General features: G+C 35.6%; 1 protein-coding gene and 1 long non-coding RNA gene across 3 annotated transcripts; one reads left to right on the top strand and one right to left on the bottom strand.

Annotated features, from left to right (window-relative positions):
* Window positions 1–22,110, top strand: TOM3 (tobamovirus multiplication protein 3). Of its 2 annotated transcripts, XM_088901694.1 has the most exons (11): window positions 1–4,678; window positions 5,025–5,115; window positions 5,209–5,261; window positions 5,386–5,478; window positions 5,565–5,636; window positions 19,325–19,397; window positions 19,526–19,571; window positions 20,329–20,392; window positions 20,482–20,535; window positions 20,823–20,900; window positions 21,670–22,110. In XM_088901694.1, exons 1-11 carry the CDS (start codon window positions 4,526–4,528, stop codon window positions 21,760–21,762), a joined length of 870 nt encoding a protein of 289 aa, XP_088757820.1. In that variant the 5' UTR covers window positions 1–4,525; the 3' UTR covers window positions 21,763–22,110. The 2 variants fall into 2 exon arrangements, with proteins under 2 accessions (XP_088757820.1, XP_010250509.1); XM_010252207.3 differs by lacking the exon at window positions 20,482–20,535 and having other exon boundaries at window positions 4,043–4,678.
* Window positions 16,420–23,276, bottom strand: LOC104592747 (uncharacterized). The gene is made up of 2 exons (XR_016084298.1): window positions 22,332–23,276; window positions 16,420–17,732 (listed from the first exon to the last, which is right to left on the bottom strand). It is a non-coding gene; the product is annotated as an uncharacterized LOC104592747 (long non-coding RNA).
* Window positions 23,277–25,648: the final 2,372 nt, after the last annotated feature.

Raw genomic sequence — 25,648 nt, 5'->3', positions numbered from 1 at the left:
CCCTTCCTTTCCCTACTTTATTTTCCCCTACCCCCTTCTCACCTCAGTCTCTCTTCCTGCTTCCCCACTCCCGGCCCCCTCTCTCTTTTCCGGAAAAACCTTCTATCTGCCTCCTTTTCTCTCCTCATCGGAAAGTTCTAGATCCATATGTTGCAACTGGATTCTTGTTTCTATCCGTGTTTATCACTTTTTTCCTGCTCTTAGCCCCTCTCTTCTTCTCTCTCGTCCAGGAACCGTAGATTCTAAACAACGACTCCTAACTCATCATGGAAGAGATCACCTAGAACAGTGGACTCCCAAATCTTCTTTGCACAACAGCCCAAATCCTAGCTTGTCGTTAACTAGCACTGGAACAGAAACCCTAACCTTCCCCTAAATCTTTTGTTTGCATAACAACCTTAACCCTACCTAACTGTTAACCAGCATCGGAATCAATATCCATCCGCATTTGAAACCCTGGGTTGGAAACTAATCTGAAATAACCCAAAGGAACACCCATTTGCGTTTAACACCATGGCTTTGCCTCCCCTAATGGTGTTTGAAAATAGAATGCCCTCAATTATGTTTTATTTTCGTTCTTTTCTTATCTAATTCTAAGAAACACTATTTTAGATTTAGGGAATTTTATAGGATTGGTTCTATTGCCGGAATGAGTTTCCATGGGTTCTTCAATTGGTGCGTTTAGCTTTCATGGGTTATTCAATTGGCGCGTTTAGTTCCTCTTCATCCGGTATGTTTAGTTCGACGATTTATCTGTGGTTTTACTTATTTATTTTCTTTGGACTTTGGTTCCACTAATCATTAGTTTATGAACAATGTTTCAAGGAAGTTTATGGTTGCATCTGTTGTTCAAAGGAGTTTGCATGGATTCTTCAACTGGTAAAATTGAGTGCTATAGGAATAGTTGCTGTTTTTTTTTTTTTTTCCTTTTTTTTATTTTCCCCTTTTTTGAGTGGCTTCACAACTACTGGTTGTTTCTGTTCACTGTAGATATCGTTATTTTGACATTTGGGAGCCTTTAGCCTCTTGTAGATAGTATTTTTAGTTGTTTGGGAGCCTGTTAGATTATAGATTTTCGTTTTCATATACTGGCTTCCCATATGCAAGGTTTTGTCATGGTATATTGGTATGTAAGCCGTTACCTTCCCCAGTGGTGGATCTGTTTGTTTGAGAGAGAAGAGAAATGGGTCTACAAATTTAATTGTAATTTTTCATTTATTTCTTTTGGTTTTCTATTGTTTTAATTGCTCTATGTTTTCTTTAGGCTATGTTTAGTTTGAATGAAAAGGTAGGGAAAGGAAGGGAACGGTAAGGAAAACTTTACAAATCTTTACAAACCTTGTATAGTTTTCTTGTCTTTTCCTTTCTTTCTCTACCTTTTCCTTCAAACCAAGCATAGTAATGAAGTATGATGGGCCATTAGATTTATAGTAATTTGGGTTTTGTATATTTAGTTTACTAGACTTTAGACCATTACTAAATACAAATTTGAACCCATTTCTTGACAGTTGGCTTTTTCTAAGGAAGGTGTTTTTTGAGGCTTTGATTTTATGAAAGGTTTTCTTGTCTCAAATTTGTTGTTGTTAAGTCCATTTAATGGGAGATAGGGAGAGATGAAATTCTTTTGTCAGGGTTTATGTCTAAATTAATAAGATTTACTTGGTAGACTTCTCTTTTCTGTCTCTTCACCACTCTCTCTCTCTCTCTCCATGAAAATGCATCTTTAGATCTTCACCCTTTAATCTTATCTAGAGCCCTTTTACTCACACCCCAACATTTATAGGGAACAGATGCATGCAATTCCAATTGTTCTAACTTCTTCATCAACCTTCGTGTATATTTCTCAGATTCCATTAGTTTCTACTATTTAATATAAAGTTCTCATGATTTTTTGCTTTGATTTGATCCAGTTTTTTTGTTTTATTTATAGGTTTTGTTTCCTGAATTTATATTGACCAATTTTGAAAGACATGGAAGAATTTTCCCAAAATTCTTTATATTCATCATTAGTTCAGAGATATCTATCAACAAAAGTAGATAGGTTTGTAGGAAATTTTAGTACCCGGAATTTCCTTAAACCTAAGTTATTGATGTGGATGGATCATTCATATTATTTTTCTAGATAAGTAATAAAAAAAATGCTTAAACCTTTTCATGGTGACTGACTTTCTTGACAGCACAGAAATGATAAAATTTTGTAGAAAGACAGATTGATACAAACAATTACAGCATGACTACTCAAGTAAGGAAATTTCTAGAATTTGTGCTGATTCCAACTTTTTATTAATTAATTATTAATCAATTGAATTTGTTCCAATTGTTTTTCCTTTTCTGCCAGGAGAATGAATATGAATCTCTCTCTCTCTGTCTCTTATATAATTAAAAAATTAAAATGCTAATGTAAAAAATTTTCCTCATCATGGGTTTGTGTGTTTATAGGGCAAGAAAAGGGGAGGAAGGGGATCTCTTGTTGGAAAATAATAAATAAGGCAGAATAGAACTTATCGGTAATCGCTTTCCAAATCGAGAATTTGTAGAAATGTAAATAGGAGAAATTGCAGAGAGAATGAGAGCTGAGTTGTGCCACTTGGTCACTTTTCTTAAAACCGTATTTGCCCCCTATGGTGTAGTTGGGCAATTGCAAATCGATCATTAAGATAAGACAACCCACAGGTCACTGGTAGTTGTTCACTCGCTTCCCAGACTTTTGCGAACCACCAAGAATGATGCTCAGAAAATTGACAATCGATAGAAAGAACAAATTGTTTTATGTGCACTGTTGATGTGTGTTTCTGAATAAACTTTGAAGTTCAAAAGTCAAATTCTTAGTAAATTTGTAATTTCTATTTGATTATGTTTTTTTTTTGCTTTATTCATTGTAATTTTTTTTTCTTTGAAGTTTCAAATGGGAATTCAGATTTGATGTAAAATTAATGTATTAATAATTTTGAATTAGTGAATTTGATTAATTCACAACCCACCTAGGCTTACCTTGTCATATTTGAATTAGTGAATTTGAAGTTCACAATCCACCAAGGTTCGCTCATGCATGTTTGCTAGAACCTAACCCACGTAACTTATATTGTCATCAAAATTGACATTTCTCATGAGATACTACACCCTTTTTTCATTGTCAATCTCATAAATGTTAACGAACTTCCTTTTTCTTTTTGATGGTGCAACTTTTAAGGAACCAAGACATCATATATCCTACTTTAAAGACCAACATATTAATAATTTTCAAGAAACTATTTTTTTAAGTAGTAATGTATACAAGTCATCGCAGGGGCCCCTACGCCAGTATATATAATCAAGACAAACATGTATTGGGATGGGGTCGGGATGGGCTCAAGCCGGGTTGAAGCCCAACCTAAAAGAAAAACATACTTTTGGGACTGGGCATAGTTTGAAGATCGAAAATTCAAATCCAACTCATATAAATTTGCGGATTGGGTCAATGCAGTATCAAATTGGGCTCACCCAAGCTACAACTCTACCTCTATTACTCTAAGGGTTCGTTTGGGAATGGCCATTCACCGAACGGAGGAATCCCATTCCACGTGGAAAATAGGATTTCCAATCGGATCAATTAAATAGTTGGCCCATTCCAATTCCAACTCAACTCCAAGTACCTATTCGGCTATTCCCGCTAACCAAACGGACCTAAGTTTTGAGTCGTGCAAACAACTAAACAGTTGTTTCCTTAATTAAGTTAAAATTATGAATAATTGGTTCATTAACATTATTTTAAATTTTTAATTGATCATCGCATAGCATTGGATATCATGGGGCCCCGCTACAATGTATTAAAATTTAAAAGACAAACTAATCCTTTGGCCAAACAACCCTCGTCCCTGAAATAGATTCTCAGTTTTCAAGTATAATATATAATTCAATATTTAAGATTTATAATTTTTTTTGGATGGATGCTTTAAAGTTTAATCCAACGGTTTATCGGGACCAACGAAAAGCGGAATTTTAAAACCGGAGTACCCATCTTAATCGAACGGGGGACGTAGTGGAACATATTATGAGTGGAACATATTATGAGTGGAACATATTATCAAGAATTTAACCCAAAAGCTGAGATTGGACGTAGTGGAACATATTATGAGCCAAGCTGTTTGCCAAGCTGGCGAAACCCTCGTCCCACGATCCTAATGACTCTCAAATTCGTTGTCCGCTTAGAAGTTGCCACGTGGTCGTAAGCAACAGAGCAACGGCGCTGTTCTGGACCCCTTTCAGATCAAAACGAAAACGAAAAGAATACCACCTTCCTTCCTTGCCTCTCTCTCTCTGTCTCTCGTCTTACAATTCGGTCGGCCTCGCTTTGGAGCTTTGGAATCAAAACAAAACCACCGTCTTCGCGAATTCTCTACCCTTTCTGAATATTCTAGAATTAATCTCGATTTTATTATCTCTGTAAATCCTTTTCAAGTTTCGATTTTTTATACCTTTTCCGAGGAATCTTTCCGGATTTTCTGACAGTGAAGTCGCCGGAAAATTTGATTTCCGGCCCGAATTGATGGAGTCCACTGAAGTTTTGTCATCGGTTATGGCCTACGGCCTGAAAAATGCTTCTGACTGGTGGGAAGAAATCAACGATTCTCCTATGTGGCAGAATCGGATCTTTCATGTCCTCGCCGGACTCTATGGCCTTGTCGCCGCCATCGCCCTGGTAAATCACTTTCTCTGTCTGTCTGTCTGTCTGTCGATACCTATTTGTCCCTTTATTGAATATTACTGATATTTGAATTGATATTTTGGTTTGAATTTCATAGAATTATGTTGGCTAGGGCTTCGATAAATTTTCGACTTTTTGTTCTTTAGCGTCATTCTGTGTTAGGGTTTATTACAATAAAAGTAGCAGAATGTTCTTGTAGAAACAAGAATGGTTAGGGTCATTGACGATAGGTGATGGATTACATGTTTGGTAGTACTCAGGTTTGTTTTCTTCGCTGGGATTGCAAATTTTGATATTTTGCTTTATCATGTATTTGGAATTGATGGAGTTAGATTTGCAGATCCAACTTGTACGAATAGAATTGAGAGTTCCCGAGTACGGTTGGACCACGCAGAAGGTTTTCCATTTTCTGAACTTCCTGGTGAATGGGGGTTTGTATCTGTTTATGTGCATGGTTACGTTGTGAAAGAGAATGTCTGGTCTTTTTGGTATTCTTATTAAATATGCCGGCTTGCATTTTGCAGTTCGATCGTTGGTTTTTGTGTTTCGTCGGAATGTTCAGCGGATAAAACCTGAGGTATGGATAAACGTTTTTTGAATTTACTGATCAAGCAAAATAAAGAAGTTTATTGAGTTTTACTAGTTCCTGCTTATCCTTGCTTGGAAATTTCTGTTTAATTTTCTACAATGATGGTTGTCAGATTATCCAACATGTTTTGCTTGATATGCCAAGCCTTGCTTTCTTCACAACATATGCTCTTTTGGTTTTATTCTGGGCAGAGATATATTATCAGGTTGGAGATCCAGATTTGGTTCATTTTCTTCCAGTGCTTGTTGGATAACAAATTTGTTTTTCCTCGTCTGACATACTGCTTTACAGGCTCGTGCTGTTTCTACTGATGGGCTTAGGCCTAGCTTCTATACAATTAATGCAGTGGTTTATGCTATACAGGTATAGCCTTGGTTTCTTGTGTTAATCAATGTAAAGGTCCACTTAATGTAAAGTCCCAGAAAAAGGGGAAGTTTGTAACATTAGCCACTTCTGCATGGCAGCTAGTGTTTCATGAATACGGAATTATTATGCGTTTTCCCCCTCATTTCTCTTTTCCTTTTCTTTGATAAATGTCTAAGTTTGACTGTCAGACACGTGACATCATAGTTGGAGCTCGGGCAAGATGGTGCATAACAAGCTAGCAATCATAAACAAATGGGAAGGGATTAAAATGCACTCATTTAACAGACCTGGCGAACCAGTCCAACGTTTTGAATTGAATGATTGTTTATTTTATATCAAGTTATGCCTCTTTATGTGCACATTGTACTTCAAATCAAATGCCAAATAGTATGTTTGCATTATTTTCTAGCTTAAATGCTGCAAATACAATAGCATCATTATTTATTTTTTCATACCTTACATCTGAAGTGATAATGGTAATGGGGCTGGAACCTGATTTTGGTATGAGAAAGTTGATATTTGGCAGGGAGATTCCTATCCTAGAGTGTTCTTCCCTCAATGACATTATGGCTCCACTTTCCCCTCTTTTTGATGTCTCTCAGACTCCACCTATGGAAATGATATGGCAATTTTACAGGAATTGCTATTTTTTGGAGTGTTTGCTGAAAGGGAACCAATAATCTTCAGTAATAAGGAGTTAAATGCGAATATTCATAATAACATCACCAGGGTGAGGATGTGCACTCAGTTCTTACAAAGAAAGAACTCAAGGGGGTGATGATGGACTCCTTGTTGAGAGGCTAGTTTATTGTGGCTGGCCTAGTTCGTCATTGTATTGCTTGTTGTCTGAAAAAAAGAATCCAATTTTTAAAAAAGGATGGTTTTAAAATTTCAGTTCATTACGGAGTTTTTAGTGTTTGAGTTGGCATTAAGTTCGGTTTTTATAGGTTAGGGATGTAGAGGTGTTTTTAGAATTCCAAGAGCGTTTGTTAGGTCATTCAAAAAGTTATACAAGATATGGAGGATTGTGCTGGTATATTAAGATTTTTAGACTTTTGAAGGAGCATTTGTCTTGAAAGCTGTCATCTGGTTAAACTAAAGAGAGAGATGCTTTCTCTCTTTCCACCCTTCTTTTCGTTGTTCCCCCCTCTTTCTGAGTCCTTCTACATATTTAGTCTATTTTTTTTATGGTAAAATAAAGTTTATTAAAAGAACAATGGATGTACAAGAGAAGGTGTCAAAGTTTTACCCAAAAGAGAAAACAAAACTGCTATATAACAAAGACCCAGCCTTTACTCAAACAGGTGAAAAACTTGTACACCCAGTCACCCATCCTAGAAGACAAGAAAATTCCAAACCACAATAGAAAATTCATTTGTCACCGATCAGCATCAAAACTAGCAGCAGCCTCTTCCACCCCCAATCTTCAGCTCCAACCTTACACTCATCTGACAAACCGCTTCTGCTTCCCAAATCAGTAACCCCCATTCAACTCACATACAACTAAGACATCCTACTGATGAAAACTGGAGTCCATATTAGTACCACTGATATTTTTATGATTTTGTCCAATAATTCTGCTGCTATATTGACTTGATTAGAATCCAATCTAATTCTCCTTTTACTAACCTTTTAATTTTCTTCACATTTTTATGAGGACCAACCCCAAATAAACCTCCTTTCAACTTGGCAAATACCTTGGAAACTTGGATGGCTCTTTGATTTTTTTGACTGTTAAAGCATTTGATAGCATTGGAAATCTTCTTAATTGCCCTCTAATCTTTATCCTTAGATCTACCAATCAAAAAAATCCTTGTGATTCCTTTTCAAAGAAGTTGTCTTGAGCTTTCCTTTTTCAGAAATATTTTCATCTTCTCTCTCTCTCTCTTGTTTCTAACTCTTAAAAAGCCTTCTTTGCAAACTACTCTCCTAGAGAAAAATAGGCTTAGTGTTTTTTTCTCACCTTGATTCTAGGCGATTCTAGGTGACATTGGGGTGTCTAGTTGCCTAGTCACCTAGGCGGCGGGTGCCTGGTGATGCCCGCCTAGGTGATACCTAGGCAATGAGAATTTTATATAATGAAAACTAACTCTTGGCTAGTTCTCTAGTTTTATATATCATTCAGCATGCATATTAATTGAAACGATAGCAATTCTCTTTATTAAGAACATTAAATTTGTTCTTGAAACGTGGAAAATCGTCATATCTAAAAGATAAAATGTTATATGTATATTAGTTTCAATTTGATATTTTCAAAAATAATACTAATTTTAAGTATTTATTAGGGCAGTTTCATATCAATTAGCAACTAAAGAAGGCTATAACTTTATATGATAAAAATTCAAGATGAAAAGTATAAGAGAAAAAGAGCCAGAAGAGAGATGCTGCTTTATTTAATGTAAGAGGGGGGGGGGGTAGAAAATACCAAAAAAAGAACCCTCTCTATACTTCTATTCTTTCTTTCTTTTTCTCAAAACCCTTTAGTCTTTTAAATTTTAATAGTAAAATTTTAAAATAAAGTACGGGTGATAATATATAGTATAAAATAGAATGTGTTAACACAGATATTAGTAAGACATGACAATATGAATGATATTATAATAAGGCACTTGACTTGCCATTTTTGTCCCCTAGGGCGGGTGCCTAGTCATCTAGGTGGGTTCCCAGGCGATACCTTGACAACTATGCTACCTCTACATCAACTAATATATCAATTGTATGGGTTTCATCCATAACCACTTCTTCAATCTAGTTGTTTTCTTCTACCTCTCTCCACTGATTCTTCATTTTTTTAGATTGGTTTTGTTCTATACCTTCTGTTCCTAGTGATTTAAAAAGTGTGCCTGAGGCGTGCCTAGGTGCACAAGTGAGGCACATTTCGAGGTTCGTGCCTTGACTAGATTGAGACACATAAGGCTGCAAATGGATCAAACCCGATTTGGTAAGGGGTATACCCGATTTGATTTTATAAAAAAATTCGGTCGAGTTGAATTTGGTAAGAATCTGCTGGATTTTGTAATTTTTTTTTGATAAACGAAGAAAAAAATTTATTACAACTGTTGGATTTTGTAATTCATGATTCAAATTTGATCCGATCCATCGGAATATCACCCTTGTTTGATTTTCTTTTTTTTTTTTTTGATTAGCAACACAGAAAATCATTTATTCATTAACATTTTAAAAGAAAAGGATTACAGCAAGAAGTTGTGAGAAACTAGCAAACCCATTACAGAACAAGCCATCCAACATTGTATTAAATTTTGCCTAGTACATATGTTGTCTTTGAACCCCTTGCTTAGCTAAACCATCCGCTTAGCTGTTTGTAGGTCTTCAACCCATCCTATTTGAACGTTCATGTCTTATAATAGCTTTTTGAAGCCCCTGAATTCCTTTCTAAGTTGCCAGACTACCCCCTCACCCTTTTTCAATCATCCCACTACTATCTTCAAATCAACCTTCAATGATCAAACTACTAATTCCTATCACTTTAGCTATCTCAACTTCAAAAACTGCAACTAAAAATTCTGCTCTTATCAAATCACCTTGCTCAATTGGGCCTGAAAACAAGGCACATATAATACTGCCCTCATCTCTAATCTCCCTTCCAATTCTTAAGGGACCCAGATTACCCACACTAGAGCCATCAAAGTTCAATTTCATCCAACCACCCACTAGGGGTGACCAAACCTCTAGGATATTTTGTTTCCTAGAGGAAGAGCCAATTATTGCCTCCAACTCTTGAAGTAGTCCATGTTAAAATTTGAAAAGAGTTTCAAGGTCTTTACCCAATGTGCCACTCTTTAGGGTCGCTTATGAATCTAACTGTGGCACTTTTTTCGAACCAAACTGGTACCACCGTTTTTTTGATGAATAATGGTAACACCGGTTTTTGGAAAACCAGAAACTGAAACTGAACCGAAGCCAATCAGTTACTAATTGATTGGTTTCTTTGGTTTTTTGAATTTATAATACATGTTATAAATAAATATATAATTGTATAATATAAATACTAGAAATATATGTAATATATTATATTATAAATACTAAATACTAAATAATATATAATATATATTTTTATATATATGATGCATATATATTTATATTTAATACATAATATATGAAAAGTATATATATATATATATTTGTTTAACTGCCGGTTTTCATATATGTTAATCGAAACTGAGCTGGTACCTTTGGTTTTTCCAAAACACCAAAACCGGGTTTTTTGGTTTTTCAGTGTTCAATGATCACCCCTATCATTGCTTTCTTACTCCTCTCCTCCCCAAATGTTCTTGTAATTCTTTCTTCCCACATAGTCCAAATCATTGCTGTCCTTGTGCATTTCCATAGAATCCTGCCCCTCCTTTTTGTGCTTCTCAAAACACAAGGGCTAAACAAATAGAAAAATTGCCTGGTTGTTTCTCGTTTCTTGGAGCTTCAAAATGGGTTTGGAACAATACAACTTACATGGCCACTTGTCCTGGCTGAAAGGTAGAGGCTAATCAATTGATTCTTGGCATTCGGTGTCCTCTCTAGTAAAATATGATCTTCAAAATAAAAGAAAAGAAGAACAACTTAGGGTTTGGCTTACTACGGAAGAAGGAAAAGAATAGACGGGGTGATGGGAGATCAATGGGAGCTTGTCAGTTGAAAATGGTTTGGCGGTTTGAGGTTTGAGGGTTTCTTGTGTTCTATATTCCAAACGAAGGGGAAATAAGAAGAGGGAAAAGGAGAATTATCTAATTAGGGCTAAAGTCTCAATAAGTTAGAAATGATTTTACACATTTAGACACGAAAAAAGTATAAAATTACAGGCCTATAAATAAAAGGTATAAATGCCAAAGCAACTAAATATTTTTAAATTATATATATGTATATGTATATGTGTTTGTGTGTGTATATATATAATATGCATGTATTTAATGGATCTTATCAGATCGAATTGGGGATATATCGATTCGATATCTAATCGGATCAGATTTTCTGGTTTGATTTGATTTGTTTAGACTTTAGGTTTATCTGGATCCAGCTCTTTGGATTGAATCTAGATTCAAATTGGGTCAGGTCCAACTAATTTGCAGCCCTGCAGGCACAATCCCTTTGAAAGGTATGCACCTGGTGTGCCTAGGCTTGTGGCTGGTGTACTTTGCGCTTCAGCTCTGGCGTCTGCCTCAATTAAATTGTGTGTGTGTGTGTTTTGCGCTTTTTGAAGCATGGTGGCTGGGCTCCACCCAAACCATAGGGGTTCTCACTTTGCATAATTTTGAGTTTTGACGGTACTGTTTTGATCCTTGTTGCTGATAACTTATTTTCTGGGAAATGGTAATACGTTCTTATTTCCTTTTATATTGGAGACGTTAGTTTCTACTCCTGAGCCATCATATCTTTCTTTATCTTGTTGCCATATTCACTCATCTTTCCTTGCAAAAAAAAGCTGCAGTTCCTATCAAGGAAGAAGTAATTGACAGCATTTCTATCAAGGTAGCATATTGGTTGACGACTCTTGACATATTCAATAAGTATTCAGTGGTTGATATTTCAAGGGGATGGAGTGTTAGCATTTTCCTCAAGTTCAAGGGCTGTGATGCTGGAAGATTGGGCTCCTTCGTTGCGGCAAAAGGTTAAACTAGATTTTAATGGAAGTTCCTATGGTAATTTGGGTCTATGATTCATAAGGGGATCTTTAAGATATGAAGACAAAAATTGTTGGCTCTCTACTCCGGACTGATAGGGGTGGGAGACTCTCTAAGAACTGAAGTGGTGGCTCTAATCCAAAGTTTGCAATTGGGTAAACAGATAGGACTCCAACAGATTGAAGGGGAAGGGGATTCCAAACTGGTAATAGGGGGAATGCAAGTGGATAACTTAGGAACTTGGACTCATAGGCAGATTGTGAGGGAAATAAGGCTTAACTTTTAGATGGGTTAGAAGGATAGCAAATGTATTGGCTGATACTTTAGCTAAATAAGGGGTTACTAGGGAAGATCTTTTTTGGCCTATTTTGTAATATTTTTGGCTATAAGGGGCAGCACCATTTCTAGGTGTGTGAGGTATACTTTTAGTTATTAATTATTGACTATAAGGGGCAGCACCCAAATTTCTCCAAGGGAGGCTAAGAAACTGGAGAAGAGAACAAGGGACTTTTTATGGGAACAAGTGGCTATGGAGATGGCCCCGAGAGAGAGAGAGAGAGAGAGAGAGAGAGAGAGAGAGATTATGCCATGAGGTGGTGGAAAACATTCATGGTTGTGTAGGAAATGGTTGGGATTCCGGGATAGCTCGCCGAGCTACCCTTACTACACCTTGGAAGGCTATACATGGTATTCTACCTTGCTTCCTCAGGTTCATCAGGTATGATGCTTGTTCTGGTAATGCTATTCTGTTCTGGGAGGATATTTGGGTGGGTACTCAACCCCTCAAAGATCGTTTCCCCTCTCTCTATTCCCTTTCCCTTCACAAACATGAGCCAATTGCAACTTTTCTCCCGAGTCCGTTAAACCCCTTATCTTTAAACTAGGACTTTGGGTTTCGTAGAGGGTTAAGGGATGGTGATTCGAGTTGTGTTATTTGAGCTAATTCATTTACTAGAATCCGTTTGCTTGGACCCCACTTTTTCTGATCAAAGGGTTTGGACTGCTCTTCCAAAAGGTACTTTTACTTGCTTTTCTTTTCTAAAATCCCTCAGTTCTAGCTCCATTTCCCAAGGATTCCCTATCAAAGAAGTCTGGGCGCAACCTATTCCCCCAAAAATTGTTGTATTCTATTGGGAAGTCTTCTATGGGAAAATCACTACTTTGGAAAACTTATAGAAAAAGAGACCCTCGCTTTGTCTTTCCCCAAATTGGTGTTCCTTGTGTAAGGCCGAGAATGAGGACTATTTCCATTTGTTGATCTCTTGTTCCTTTGCTATAGTTATATGGAGGTGGAGCCTTTGTTTATTTGGAGGTAGGTGGTCTATGCCTTCTGATTTAAGCTTGTTATTCAACCCATCTGTCTTTGTTTGGCACACTAGAAGAGGTAAGGTCATGTGGAAATGTGTTAGGGCAGCCACTCTGTGGACTCTTTGGGAGGAAAGGAATGCAAGAATTTTCTTAGAGAAGGAAAGAGGGTTAGATGAAATGAAGGATTGTATCCTAACAAGAGCAATCCATTGGCTGAAAACTGTGGATATCTTTGATGACTTCTCCTTTGATGACTTGTGGAGGAATTGGCTAGTAGCTAACACTTCAACAAAGAAGGATAGAATTCTGTCAGAATGGGTTCCGCCTTTGGAAGGTGTCATCAAGCTAAACTTTGATGGAAGCAGCCAAGGCAACCCCGGGCCTTCAGGTATAGGGGGTATCCTGAGAAATAAGGACAGCAACATAATTTCCCTATTCTCAGGACCGGTGGGAGTAGGGGATTCCACAAGGGCAGAAATCCTTGCTGTAGTACAAGGAATTCAGATCGCCAACCAGCTTGGGGTGGAGCATCTCCTAGTTGAAGGGGACTCTCAGGTGGTAACAAGGTGGCTCCTAAACTTGGATACCACCATTTGGGGCTACAAAGATCTCATAAAAAAAGTAAAGTGGTTAACCAGCAATATGAGAGTTGAGGTAAAATGGGTTAGTAGGTTTGCTATTTCTTTAGCTGATGCTTTAGCCAAACAGGGGGTTTCTAGGGAAGATCTTTTTTGTGCTTCTTTGTAAGTTGTTATTAATTTGGAAATCTCTACTTAACTAGCCCGGAGAGGTTGCAACTTGTGCCTTTCCTTGGGGACTTTGTACTATTGTCTATTGCTGATTAATAAAATTATTTCAATTATAAAAAAAATGAGGTTACCGTTTCCAATAAAAGAAAGAGCTGCATTCTATTCCTTCTAAAGCTTAGGATTTTCCAATTAGAGGGTTCACTAATACATGTTATGTGCTCCAAAGAATGCAAGTGTTAAAGCATTGTTGCTTAATATAGGTCTTATGTGTATGGGGAAAAATGAGACAGTTAATTTTCTCTTTGTGAGAACACTCTGTGCATTTTGGTCTAATGTTCATTAACCTCTGATTTGCCCCTACTAAGATTAAGAATTTTGGCTGGAAGTGGCATTCAAAAAGGCCAACGTTTCTGATATGCTTAGAGATGAAAAATGTTTTGGATTATACAATCTCCTCGCATGCAATCCTCAATGACAAATATGGAATTGGTGAATCACTAAATTATTTGTTTGCTCAGGGGCATCCAGGATTTTTTCTTGGGGGCCCACCATAATTTTACTGAACAAGATAACAAAATTTTACCAAAAAGTGATATATTATTTTTCCCAAGATTATATTGTCTTATGTTATTAATGTTCGGAAAGTGTAGTTGTATCGTAAATCATAGAGAATGCTAAATCAATTCAGTTCGCGAATTTCCTGTAAAGCATAAGATTGTTTCTATGTTCTTTAGAAATCTGTTTTTTTTTTTTTTTTTTTTTTTTTTTTTTTTTTTTTATCCGTGTTCTTTAGAAATCTGTTAGAAAACTAAAAAACACATACACTAAAAACTTGAGGTAATTACACCATCTTTAATCCACATTTACCAAATATATATGTGATACAGAAATTTTTACTGCTTGTACACTAGAATGCAAGGTGATATAATTGATTTTGACTTCAAAATCAATTAACCTGGATATAATAGCCCTTTAATCTACACCTTTACTATATAATGGAGATACTTGCCTTGGCTTTATGTCTAGGCTACCATGTAAAAACTTTTAGTTCCTTTTCTCTTTCCCCACCCACTCTATCTCACCCCTATTGCACATGCCACTAACTAGCATTACAGGAAGTAAACTTACAAGATTTTTAAGTAGGTCTTCAATAGCTTAAATAAACCTCATTCCAATAATATGTTCAAAAGAGTACCTCTCAAAAATATATTTTAAAAGAGCAAAGGAATGATGAAATAGAGAACTAGGTTTGTTGAATTGATTCAAATCACGTTGTGTACACATTGCAAGGTTCAAATAGCAATCATATGATCTCCTTCAATAAAAGGATTTATACATGAGATTCAAATCAAAACCTTTTGGATTCATGATTTGAATTGTTAACCATTTTATATTCATAAATCATGATATTTTGACTTAAAATCTCCGACCTTTTTTTAGATCTGGTGATTTTTCGATTCAATGTATCAAGATCTTTCTTAAATTCAGTGGTTAACAGTGCACATCAGCTATAGGTACCAAAAGAGAGAAACAAGGGATTCATAGGTTGTGCACACATCTTACATCTCCTAAATTTGGAAAATTTCTTCAATTTTCTTTATTTTTTTCGTTGGTAATAATAATATTAGTTCATAAAATGAGATCTTGATATCCATTTTTTTTATAGTAACCAAGTGCTAAGATAGGGGAAATACGTGAGTGTTGAAAATAGAAGGCGTTCTGTTTTTTGTGTAAGCTAGTTTAATCTGCTTATGGTATCCTAGAATTTGGAGATTTTAGAGCTTAGAGGAGAACTTGAGTTGAGGTGTGGAAATTGGAATAGTTATAAATTATGGAAATTCCAACCAGTTAGTACCCTAGAACTAAAGTGATTTTTTTTTGAAATATTGGAAAATTGGGCTATTTTTTCAACGAATCTTATTAACACATCAATATTTAACTATTATAACAAATTTTCAGTTTATATTATTTTTCATTAATTTTGATACAAGTTACCAAGTTTTCAGACGCAATAAATGATGAGATCTTGAAATTAACAGGAATAAATACATTCAATATGACTGAAAAATAATAAATGCATTGGAAAGTAGTAGTATCTTGTTACCTAAAGTGGACTTCGCTAAAGTTTCCTTTTCCTAAATTATGGAGTATTATTAGTTAAGGTCCTTGAATTTGGGAAGTTTGATTGGACCTACTTAAATTTAGGTTGAGGGCATGGATGTTAAGAAGTTATTTAAATTTTTACAATGATGATGATGAGAATGAGGACCATGATGATGGGGAAGAGCAAGAAGAAAACAAGGATTGGATCATCTGCCTCATAATAGAAGTAATAGGAACAGCAGGATCTTCTTGTGGTTCTCTTATTTGGGTGGGTATGGTATTTGGGGTGCAAATTGAGGGAATTTTGGCAACCTATTATGGAGTAGTATAGTTTTCCATTTCTTGTTGTAAATGAACTCTTCTTGTTTTGTGTTCCAGTTCTACCATCAAAGCAAAAAAAAAAAAAAGAAAAAAAGAAAAAAAGGAAACTAAAAAAGAGAAACACATGGCTTAGGTTGTGGATCAATAGAGAAGCTCATGGATTTGTTATTTTTAATGTGTGTATTTCCCTGGAGGGATGATTCTTGGCCCTGGCTTCATTATTGTTATTTGGAAATATTCTTCTTCCATTTTGTTTGGGGGACTATAAGCCCTTTTCTACACTTCCGATACAATAGTAAAACATTCTTTCCATATAGCATAGTAAATGATACTCTTGCTGATAAAAAAATAGTAAATGATACTCTTAAATTGATATTAAATATTGGATTCTTCAGATGAAGTTTAGCTTTTTATTCATTGCACCACCATAGGTGTCCTAATTAGGATCATATACCTATTTGGTACTCTCTTTTTCCAAAACTCACTTATCTTTCTAGGGACTCTATCATATGCCTTTCATAGACTATTGAATACCATGTGAAGACTTCTCTCTTGAAAGTTTTCCATGAATCATCTTAATTGAAAGATCGCTTCCATGGTTTATCTCTTTGTCATAAAACCAAGCTGATTTCCTGACACGTTTCATGCCATACCCTTTTTTCCTGATTGATAAGAAATAAATTTTTATTGATTATGAGTGATAAAAATGAATATGTACAACAAGTGCCAACACTCCAAAATATAGGCTTACATTTACCACTTATCTCATTCCTTTTTGTAGATTCAATTAATGGAGATTACAAGTAATCCCAATGCATTTGAGCCCTACTCACCCCTAGTCTAGCCATTTTGTCAGCCACTGAATTTGCTGACCTTTGAACCCAGGAATAGGTGATTGCCAGCTCCCTTTCTAGTTGCCTTATTTCTCTTATAACATCTCTTTATCACCAAAAACTTTCACTAAAGTTTGTACCACTTTAGAGTCCCTTTCTACCACTATGTTCCAGATGTTGAGTCGTTCTACTCAACCTCAAACCCCACAATACTGCTAAGCTTAAGCTTTTGTAGAACGTCTAATGCCTACTGGATTTGAAAGTGGCTAACATAATCTCTTGTTATTTGCTAGGAACTCCCCCAATGCCTCAGCCTAGGATTAGCCATGTTGCACCTGTCAAAGTTTAACTTGATCTGTTATGTGTTAGAGGGTTCCATTGCCCTAAGGGAGTAGATCTTGTTGTGGAAGAGGATGCCATGTGCTGTCAACTCCTAGGGATGCCATCTTTGGACAAAGGGGCAAAAGATTCTAAGGTTTTAATCCAATGCGCCATTTTGATTGAAATGCTGTCCACAATTCCTCGACCATGCTTATCATCAAATATTCTAGCATCTCTCTTTCCATATCATCTACAATATTTCTGTCTTTGTACATTCCCATACCGTCTTTCTTCTATTCTTGGGCAACATGAAAAGGAAAGGTGCGGAGAGGCTTTGCACACCAGATGGTGGGCCCCACCTGCAATCAAATAAAGAGAACTCTTTCCAAATATAAGAAACAAACAGGCAGGGGATTAGTAGGTGATAAATGATAGATAGTTTCACCACTTGTATCACAAAGCAAAAAAATATGTGGACATAAGCACCAGAAAGGTCTTCTATTTTGAAGGGTTTCACATGTTAATTCTCAAACAGAATACCTCTAATACAAAGCCCTAATTTTTTATGGAATTGGTCCACTCTAGATTTCTTTGATTGGAAAAGCCTGCTGTAGGATTGAAGAAGATGGCAAGACTTTAGAAAAGGAAGTACATGAGAATGAACCAAAGGACCTAAGAGTCAAACTCTGCTATCCAATTGTAAGTTGAAATTGAACCCTCACCATGTCTTTCTAGAACCTCGTTTTATTCCCAAAACAAACATCATACTCGACAAATTGTAAGAAAAGTGGAAATAGGTTGTTGCAGATACAGCTGTCTGAGTCTCTGAGATGAAGTCAAAGAAACATTATGTTAGATTTCTGCATCCCATCCATTAGCCAATACCCTATGTATACTGCTTACCACACTATACTACAGCTTGTCTAAGTGCATTGGAAGCCTCCACAACCATTTCCCAAGAGGAACAAAATTCCTCTTAACCAAGTTGCCTAATCCATGTCATTCCTTTCTTTTGCATACTTACCCACTTAATTAAATTCTTTCTTAGAATCCCTTGGTTTCTATAAAAAGTCACTCATTGCTTTTTCCTCTTTTTGCCACCAACACAGGAGTTCTAGGAACTGAGGTAATACATAGGCAAATTAGCTAGAGTTATTTATCAAAAAAAAAAAAAAGCTAGAGTTGCGTGTATTAAGGCTACCCCCAACCCGATGAAATATAGCTTCTCTTCTAGGTGGCTAGTTTACCTTTCTACCTTCTAGGTAGAGACCTAAGTACCTCAATGGCTATTGGGTCATTGAGCATCCCAAAATACTAGCCATGCTTTTCTACATCTTCTCTCATATTGATATCCACAATGCAACTATTATTTATAATTCCATAACACTTGCTTAATTATTTCATTCAGAGTTTCATTGTGTGGTTAATAATTTTTTTTTGAGATCATCAACAAGTGCTCAACTATGATACCAAAAAAACATGCCGATAAAAAAAAAAAAAGAGAAAAGAAAAACGTACAACTAATCAATGTATCATACTGATCAGGTGGTATTCATCAAAATTCACTGGGGTGGTCAAAGCTCTTTGGGTAATCATAAAATTTTCCCGATCAACAATAAAGAGAATTTTATCATTTAAGAAACAAATCCCTGCCCACCAAAAAATATAATGAGTAGGGCATAAAAATAGACACTGAATGCTGTGTCTGGCCTCATGACATCTCTTAAAATAATTGTTTACAACTGGGGTATTACTTTCCAGGATTTTCTGCTCTGGACATCGTTTGTAGTTAGCTTTCAAATTTCATAGTTCTTTGAGTACATTATAAAGATATGATGTTAATAAAAAGAACTATTATCCAATAATGTTCCTGGCTATTAAATGAAACAGTGTTTAATTTGTTGATTAGAAGAGCAATAAAAAGGAGGATGAATTTATATCAAAAATTTGATACTGCACTCATACCCATGTCTGTCTCCTAGTTTTACGTTCTGCTGATGTTAGGTCGACTCCCTGTCTCTAACACACGTGTTTAGATCTATATCAGTATCTTAGCATCATATATCCCCATAAAGTTTTTACATAACCAATTTGGAAGAGTTGTGATGACACTTGATATATTGCATGATATAATATTAGCTTTGCTTTACATTTGAATGCACCAGAGTGAGATCAGTTGTACTACATAGGTATACTCATACTGTCATACATAACATTTTGAGGATATAAGTACAATTATGATTAATTTAGAATGTCTCTTTACTTGTCTACTGCTGTTGGAATGGCTTACGTGATTGGTCTTTTATTTAAAATGGGCACAGATTTGTGGTTGATCTTGTGCTTTGGAATGTCAATTTCCTTGCCTGTTGCTATTGAAATGAATTACTTGATTGACCTTTTCCTTGAACTGGAGGCAGATAGTTTTATGGCTGATTTTGTGGTGGAAGCCCATTCCAGTTATGGGTATCTTGTCCAAGATATTCTTTGCAGGTATTTATGTCCATAAGGGAAGCTCTTTATATGTTATGTCTAACTGGTTCTTTTAATAAGATCATATTAGGTTACTAGCCACATTTAACTGCTTCCATTCTTGTTACCTTACTATGTTTTTTTGGCAGGTGTCTCATTGTTTGCAGCTCTTGGGTTTCTTCTCTATGGAGGGAGGTAATTTTTTATGATTCAGTTTTCCTTTTCCAGTAATATTATGTGACTATGGTTTTTGGTTGGGACCACATGGTTCCATGCATAAGTGCACTAAACTATGTCAATACAAGGAATTGAACTTGCATAATTGTTTGCATCCAACCAAACAATTTACCTATAAATGTACACCCTTGCAATATTGATCATTGATTATCTGATCGAGGCCAGAGTATGCAAGTTCATTATGCCGACTAAAAAGGAAGTTTGGCAGATGTATACATCTTTTGAGGACTCCAGATAATATGGAAGCAATTTTTTTTTTTTTTTTTTGTCTTTTAACTTAAAATGCAATGTCATATAAAAAATGAACTCATTCCTAGGTGGTAAGGAAAAAAAGGAAACCAAGTCAAACATATTTGTTTAATTATCTTCTTAGCTGATCTTCTGTTTGTCAAAATTGGATTGGAGTAAAACTAGTCCCCCTGTATTTTCTGTATATCTTACAAGTAGTTATTAACTTATCATCTGGGTCTGTATCTTCCATTGGTTCTGGTACATGATCCATGGTGGAAGACTTGATTATTCAGTGTGTGAAGTTGTTTTCTCTAATTATGACTACTTCTTGAGCTATGCTAGCATCCAATCAGGAAGATGCAAATATTTGATTTTTGTTCTGGGCTTATTTGTAATCTTTTAATTTTTTTGAGCTTTTGAATCCACGTTATTGGTGAATTCTAATACTTGTTCATTTGTTCATTATTTTGGCATCGCGTGGTAGGCTTTTCTTGATGCTTAAACGGTTTCCTGTTGAGTCAAAGGGGCGGCGCAAAAAGTTACAGGAGGTATTATTATTGTCCTGTATAGTAGTTTTCAAATGTATGCCCATAATCTTCAGGTGTCAAGAACTCTATTTGTTTTCTGTCTTATACAGGTTGGCTATGTAACCACTATATGTTTCTCATGTTTCTTAGTGAGATGTATTATGGTAAGTCCTTTGTCAAATGGGATCTGATCTACATAATCATGCTTTATGCACATGAGAAAATTTTCTCTTTGTGGACAATGTTTTTCCTGCTTTAGCAGTATAACCTAGGATTCTATCACTACTTTTGATTGGTTGAAATGATGGTTCAAGTTTGTGTTTTCAACTGATTGCTGGCAACAGTCACATCAGTACTACTGAAGCAGTACATGTAGATGTATTGAATTATGATAATCAGTTACTAGTCTATCCAAACAACTAAGGTTGACTATAATTTTCTTATGCTACAGATGTGCTTCAACGCATTTGATAAAGCTGCGGACCTTGATGTTTTGAACCACCCAGTTCTAAACTTAGTGTACTACTTGGTAAGTTTTGTTTTGTAGCTTTTTTAGGACATTGATTACTATGTATTCAAGGAAAATAGTATTGAGATGGTAAAATAGCATCTTGGCAACCCTATCTCTGTTCTTGTAGGGAATGGCAGCATTCTGCCACCAAGGTTGATTTTGTTATTTTATGGAAAGGCAGGCAATATTCTATTCCCAATTCTTTTAGAGGTGTGATCATATTCAAGTAATGGATATAGGAAAATGGAGAAAATGTATCTACCATCTTGAAATAAACCAAGATGCCCAATTTAGCAGTGCTGGGTTCCTGAGGCTTTGATCATTATAAGGGGAAAAGAAAGTATACTGCACTGGAGTATTGATACATTGGAGTAGGATAGTGATTTTCATTCCCTTAATATTCACTCTCCAATGTTGTATTCAACTTCTAATTATATGGTCGATTTCTGGCTATTTGCTATAACCACCTAGCAGAGTTTGGTTGGTAGCTATTCCAAGAGGACCTGCCCTAGGTTGATCCATTACTTTGACAGGAATGAACACATTGGTTGTCAGTGTAAGGACTGGCATAATAGTTGGTGCTGGATTGTCATGTATTCTCCTAGAGATTACTTCTGTTTTAGATGTCTAGTGTTTCCTCTTGGTGAGTCGGGCATCTTAAGCTCTTGATTATGACCTTGCTTTTTTACAAATTAGTTTTCAACCAATAAGTCTAATATCTGAAGGCTGAAGTAGCAGTATGGCTTTTTTAATTGTTTTGTTCTTTTATTTCCTATGCTGTTTACAGTTGGTGGAGATTCTGCCTTCTTCTCTGGTGCTTTTCATTTTAAGGAAGCTTCCTCCCAAGCGTGGGATTACTCAGTATCATCCAATTCGTTGAGAGGATAGGAAAAATCAGTAACTGGTTGGAAAACCTGCTTAGGGGCAATGGGATGGCTTGACTTTTGGAGAAGCTCATCTACCCTCTAGATAGAGGATGCAAGCTAACAAAGAAAGGCAAAAATTTAAAGCTCCACTGTGGAGCCACAACGCTGTCATGTGGGATTCAAACGGGCCAATAAGTGTTGTAGATTTGTGAAGGGAAATATATTTGAAAGGATTGTGAAACATTGATGAGAGAAAGGTAGTATGATTACCTTTGTTTTGGTCTGGTTAATAGAGATGTTTTTAAGAGATGCTTTGTCGTTCTAATTCATATATTTATTGGTAACTAAACTCGGACACGTTAGATCTTGTTTTCAAATGGATTACCTGTTAAACATGGTGCCTATTTTTCTGTGACCGTATTCTATTTCGGGGTGCAACCTCGTGATTCAGAATATAGAGAGATGAACACATATGGAAGAACTCCAGGAGGAAGAAATTGAAAAGGGTCGCATGTTAATCAGGTCAAAAGAGTTGCAGCTAAAATTCGACAGTTGCAGACGTAATGCATGTAAAGATGCGTACCTGGTGCCTGTTACTCTATTAAGACGGGGTTCCCATTAGGCCAGCTTGCCTGCGTGTTTGCAGCTGTATCTCAACGATCCATGAGAGAGAGAGAGAGAGAGAGAGAGAGAACATCGTTCTTCGTCTTAAACAGTTATTCGTGGATGCTTGAATGGCAGAATTATCTGGTTTTGCAAATGGACTGGTTGTTGGATCACATTATTGTGTCTAACAGTCTTCAATGTCCTGGAATGTTAGGTTTTGTTAGAACTTCCAAGTTCCAACTCTTTTGTTCTACATGATTCCCTATCCTACGGTATAATTAAACTCGCCATTGTGGTCAATGTTGTCAAATTAAAGTTGAAAGAAAAAACTAACTGGGTCATGGTTTTGCTGGTTAAATGTCCGGTTGCATTGGTCAACCTGTATGTGCCATTAAAATAAACCGAGGCCTAGAAAACTCACCAAGCCCCCAGTTCAAAACTGTCTGGTTCGAGTCTACTAAACTATTTGGGGTTGGCCAAATAAATCCTGTTGTTCCCCATTGTGCTCAATAAAGAGCCATGTTTTCAGAAATCTTTAACTAATTTATACCACTTCCAGAGCTCGAGATATCGGTACCTTCCATACCGTTACCTATGCTCGTTGATTAAAATGGGATCGGGTGTTAGTGTCATTCTATTCTTATTTTGATCGTTTGATGAAATTGAAGCCCTGTGAGAAAGGGCAGAAGAGGGAGTACAATCGTTCTCCTCTGCATACTTCGCTTAAGTTGAGAGCAGAAGACTCCTGGATATTTGCAAAAATTCTTGGTAAGATTGGTGGCGATCCATGCAAAAGAAAGCCCTTTTCGAACTCAAGTTCTCTCAGGTCTAAAGAAACAGAATCCCAAGTGTAGAAGGATATGAAAGGGGTCAAAATTAACACTTCTATCAAGAGGGACCAGGCGACCAGCAATAATGTTCTTTATCACAAACAATCTATACCATATAAAGTGGATGCTTTCCCCTGGTTGGTTTTGGTGCATGTCATAAAAGTTAACTTATATCTTTAGCTTTGTACACATGCAAAACATATGTCCTTACACTAGTAAAAAAAGAGAAAAAACTTAGGGATCATATTTCCTTTTTATTTAAAACTAGCCCTTAAATTCAAATTTATCTCTCAGTAAACAACAACAATCATATCATTTAAAGTCGACGTCTCAATGACAACATCGGAGTGAAAAAGCATTGGTAAGGAAAAGCGACTTTGTCAAGATTAATAATGTTATGGCCTACCAAACCAAATTTTTGCACTTATAGATCATGAGATACAATTGATTCTAAGGTCTAAACGGGAGTATGGGGTTTCTCATTCAACGGTTAGATATGCAATCCTGGGGTTTATTTGGACTTTATTATATACAGGAAAGTATGTATACTCTCATGACAATTTTAGATGATAATTATGATGATGATAGTAATAAACTATTAACATGTTTTCAATTTTAGATGATAATTATGATGAAATATTGGATATGTGCCCAAATGTTTTTTACAAGATTTGTGTATTCTTTTCATATTCTTTTTTGTTTATCTTTTTTATTTTTATTATTTAATTATGATATCAATGGATGACACATTTGAACTGAAAGGCTGAATTGTTGACTTGTTGAGAAATAGGAAAATAATTTTATTTTTGAGTTGGTTTTTAAATTTTGTATTTCATTTCCATCATTAATAAAAAATAATTCTTGTTTATCACGCTTATTTTTCTTTAAAAATATTAGTATAAAATATATTTGAATTTCTGTATTTCCATTTTTTCTGTGTTTTGATCTTTTTTTTTTCAATTTTATTATTTAATTTTGACATGAATGGTTAACACATTTGACCCAAAAGGTTGAATTGTTGACCTGCCACCAAATAAGAGAAAAATTTTGTTAATTTCATTTTGGGCCAGTTTTAAGATTTGTATTTCATTCCCAACATCAATAAAAAATTATTATTTATCACACTTATTTTTTTTTAATTTGATTAAAATAAAACAATATAGGTGTGCTCAAATTTTTGTATATATTTTATATCTTTTGTATTTATTTCTATTTTGAAAGTTTTATTATTTAGCTATGACATCATGGGTGACCCATCTAACCTGGATGGTTGAAATGCTTACTTGCTACTAGACAGAAAAATAGTATCATTTCTTGGTCAATTTTAAAAATAATGGGTTTTATATTGTTAAAAGTATTGGATATATTAATGATAGAATTTATTGGCGAAGAAAAGTAGATTAAATGTAGGATCCAATCATAAAGAATAGGAGTTAAAACCTTAAATATAAAACTTGATGAGAGGGATGTGAATAGGGTCAAGAGTAGTAGTTCATGTTACATTTTGTCCGCTCACAACTAAAGAGGTATCAAATTCAAAAATATGTGTATTTTAATTAAACATGGGATTCATTGAAAGATAATGGGAGTTAGTGTATTAAATATAAGACTTAATGAGAAAAAAACTAGAGGAGGTGCAAAGTAGTAGTTCAAATTACATTTTGCCCTCATAATTAGCGGGGGACCAAATTCAAAAATAGGGGTATTTTAGTCAAACAAAAGTTCAACACTCTCATTCCTACTTTTAAAAGTAGTATAAATATAGATATGGTAGCTGAACCCTCCCAAGGTCATCTTTATTGGACCAGAGTATGCTTATAAATTCTGCACCAAGTAATAGGGCCACACTAGGGCTTATTTGTTTTTCTTCTTTATCCAACCTAGGGGTGGCAATTAGGCGGGTTGGGGGTTGAGTTGAGCTTCAATCCAAACCATATGATACACCAACCCATTAATGATGCATTTAATTGAAATTAAATGGGTTGGATCCAACCAAATCTGCCCAACTTATTAACCATTAAAATCATCAAATGAGGCATTTTGAGCACGTGTGTGCATACACAAAGATTTTGCTCTTTCCAATATGTTTCTATCCAAATTGAATTCCTCTACTTTTTTGGTACTCATCAAAATCCAACAAAGGGACAAATGCACAAATAAACAACCAACACATGACACTAGAAATACCTATAACTAAAAAGCAACAAAAACTTCTCAAGACATCTAGAAAGACAACTACAAAATATTGTAAATATAGAGGTAGAAAAGGGTGAATAGAACTTACCATTTTTGCACTCTTTGAACCCATGTAAGCCGCAAAAAAAAAGAGTTTGAGGTGTGAAACACAGCAAAAGATGCTTGTGAATTGCAAATTGGAAGTGCAAAAATGGTGTAAAATGACCTGAATCATGCCACTTGGTCATTCTTCTTAAAATTGCATTCACCCCTTGTAGTGCAATTGGGT

Source organism: Nelumbo nucifera, chromosome 3 (genome assembly GCF_055504915.1).
Source record: "Nelumbo nucifera cultivar China Antique chromosome 3, China Antique-T2T, whole genome shotgun sequence".
In the NCBI taxonomy this organism is placed as follows: Eukaryota; Viridiplantae; Streptophyta; class Magnoliopsida; order Proteales; family Nelumbonaceae; genus Nelumbo; species Nelumbo nucifera.
This window is presented reverse-complemented; position numbering and strand designations above follow the sequence as displayed.

What these genes read in the sequence shown, in the direction of transcription:
- TOM3 (XM_088901694.1), top strand. Translation starts at nt 4,526, where the DNA reads ATGGAGTCCACTGAAGTTTTGTCATCGGTTATGGCCTACGGCCTGAAA. An exon ending in TTGTCGCCGCCATCGCCCTG is followed by an intron (nt 4,679 to 5,024) that starts GTAAATCACTTT and finishes TTAGATTTGCAG; the next exon opens with ATCCAACTTGTACGAATAGA. An exon ending in TAAACTTAGTGTACTACTTG is followed by an intron (nt 20,901 to 21,669) that starts GTAAGTTTTGTT and finishes TGCTGTTTACAG; the next exon opens with TTGGTGGAGATTCTGCCTTC.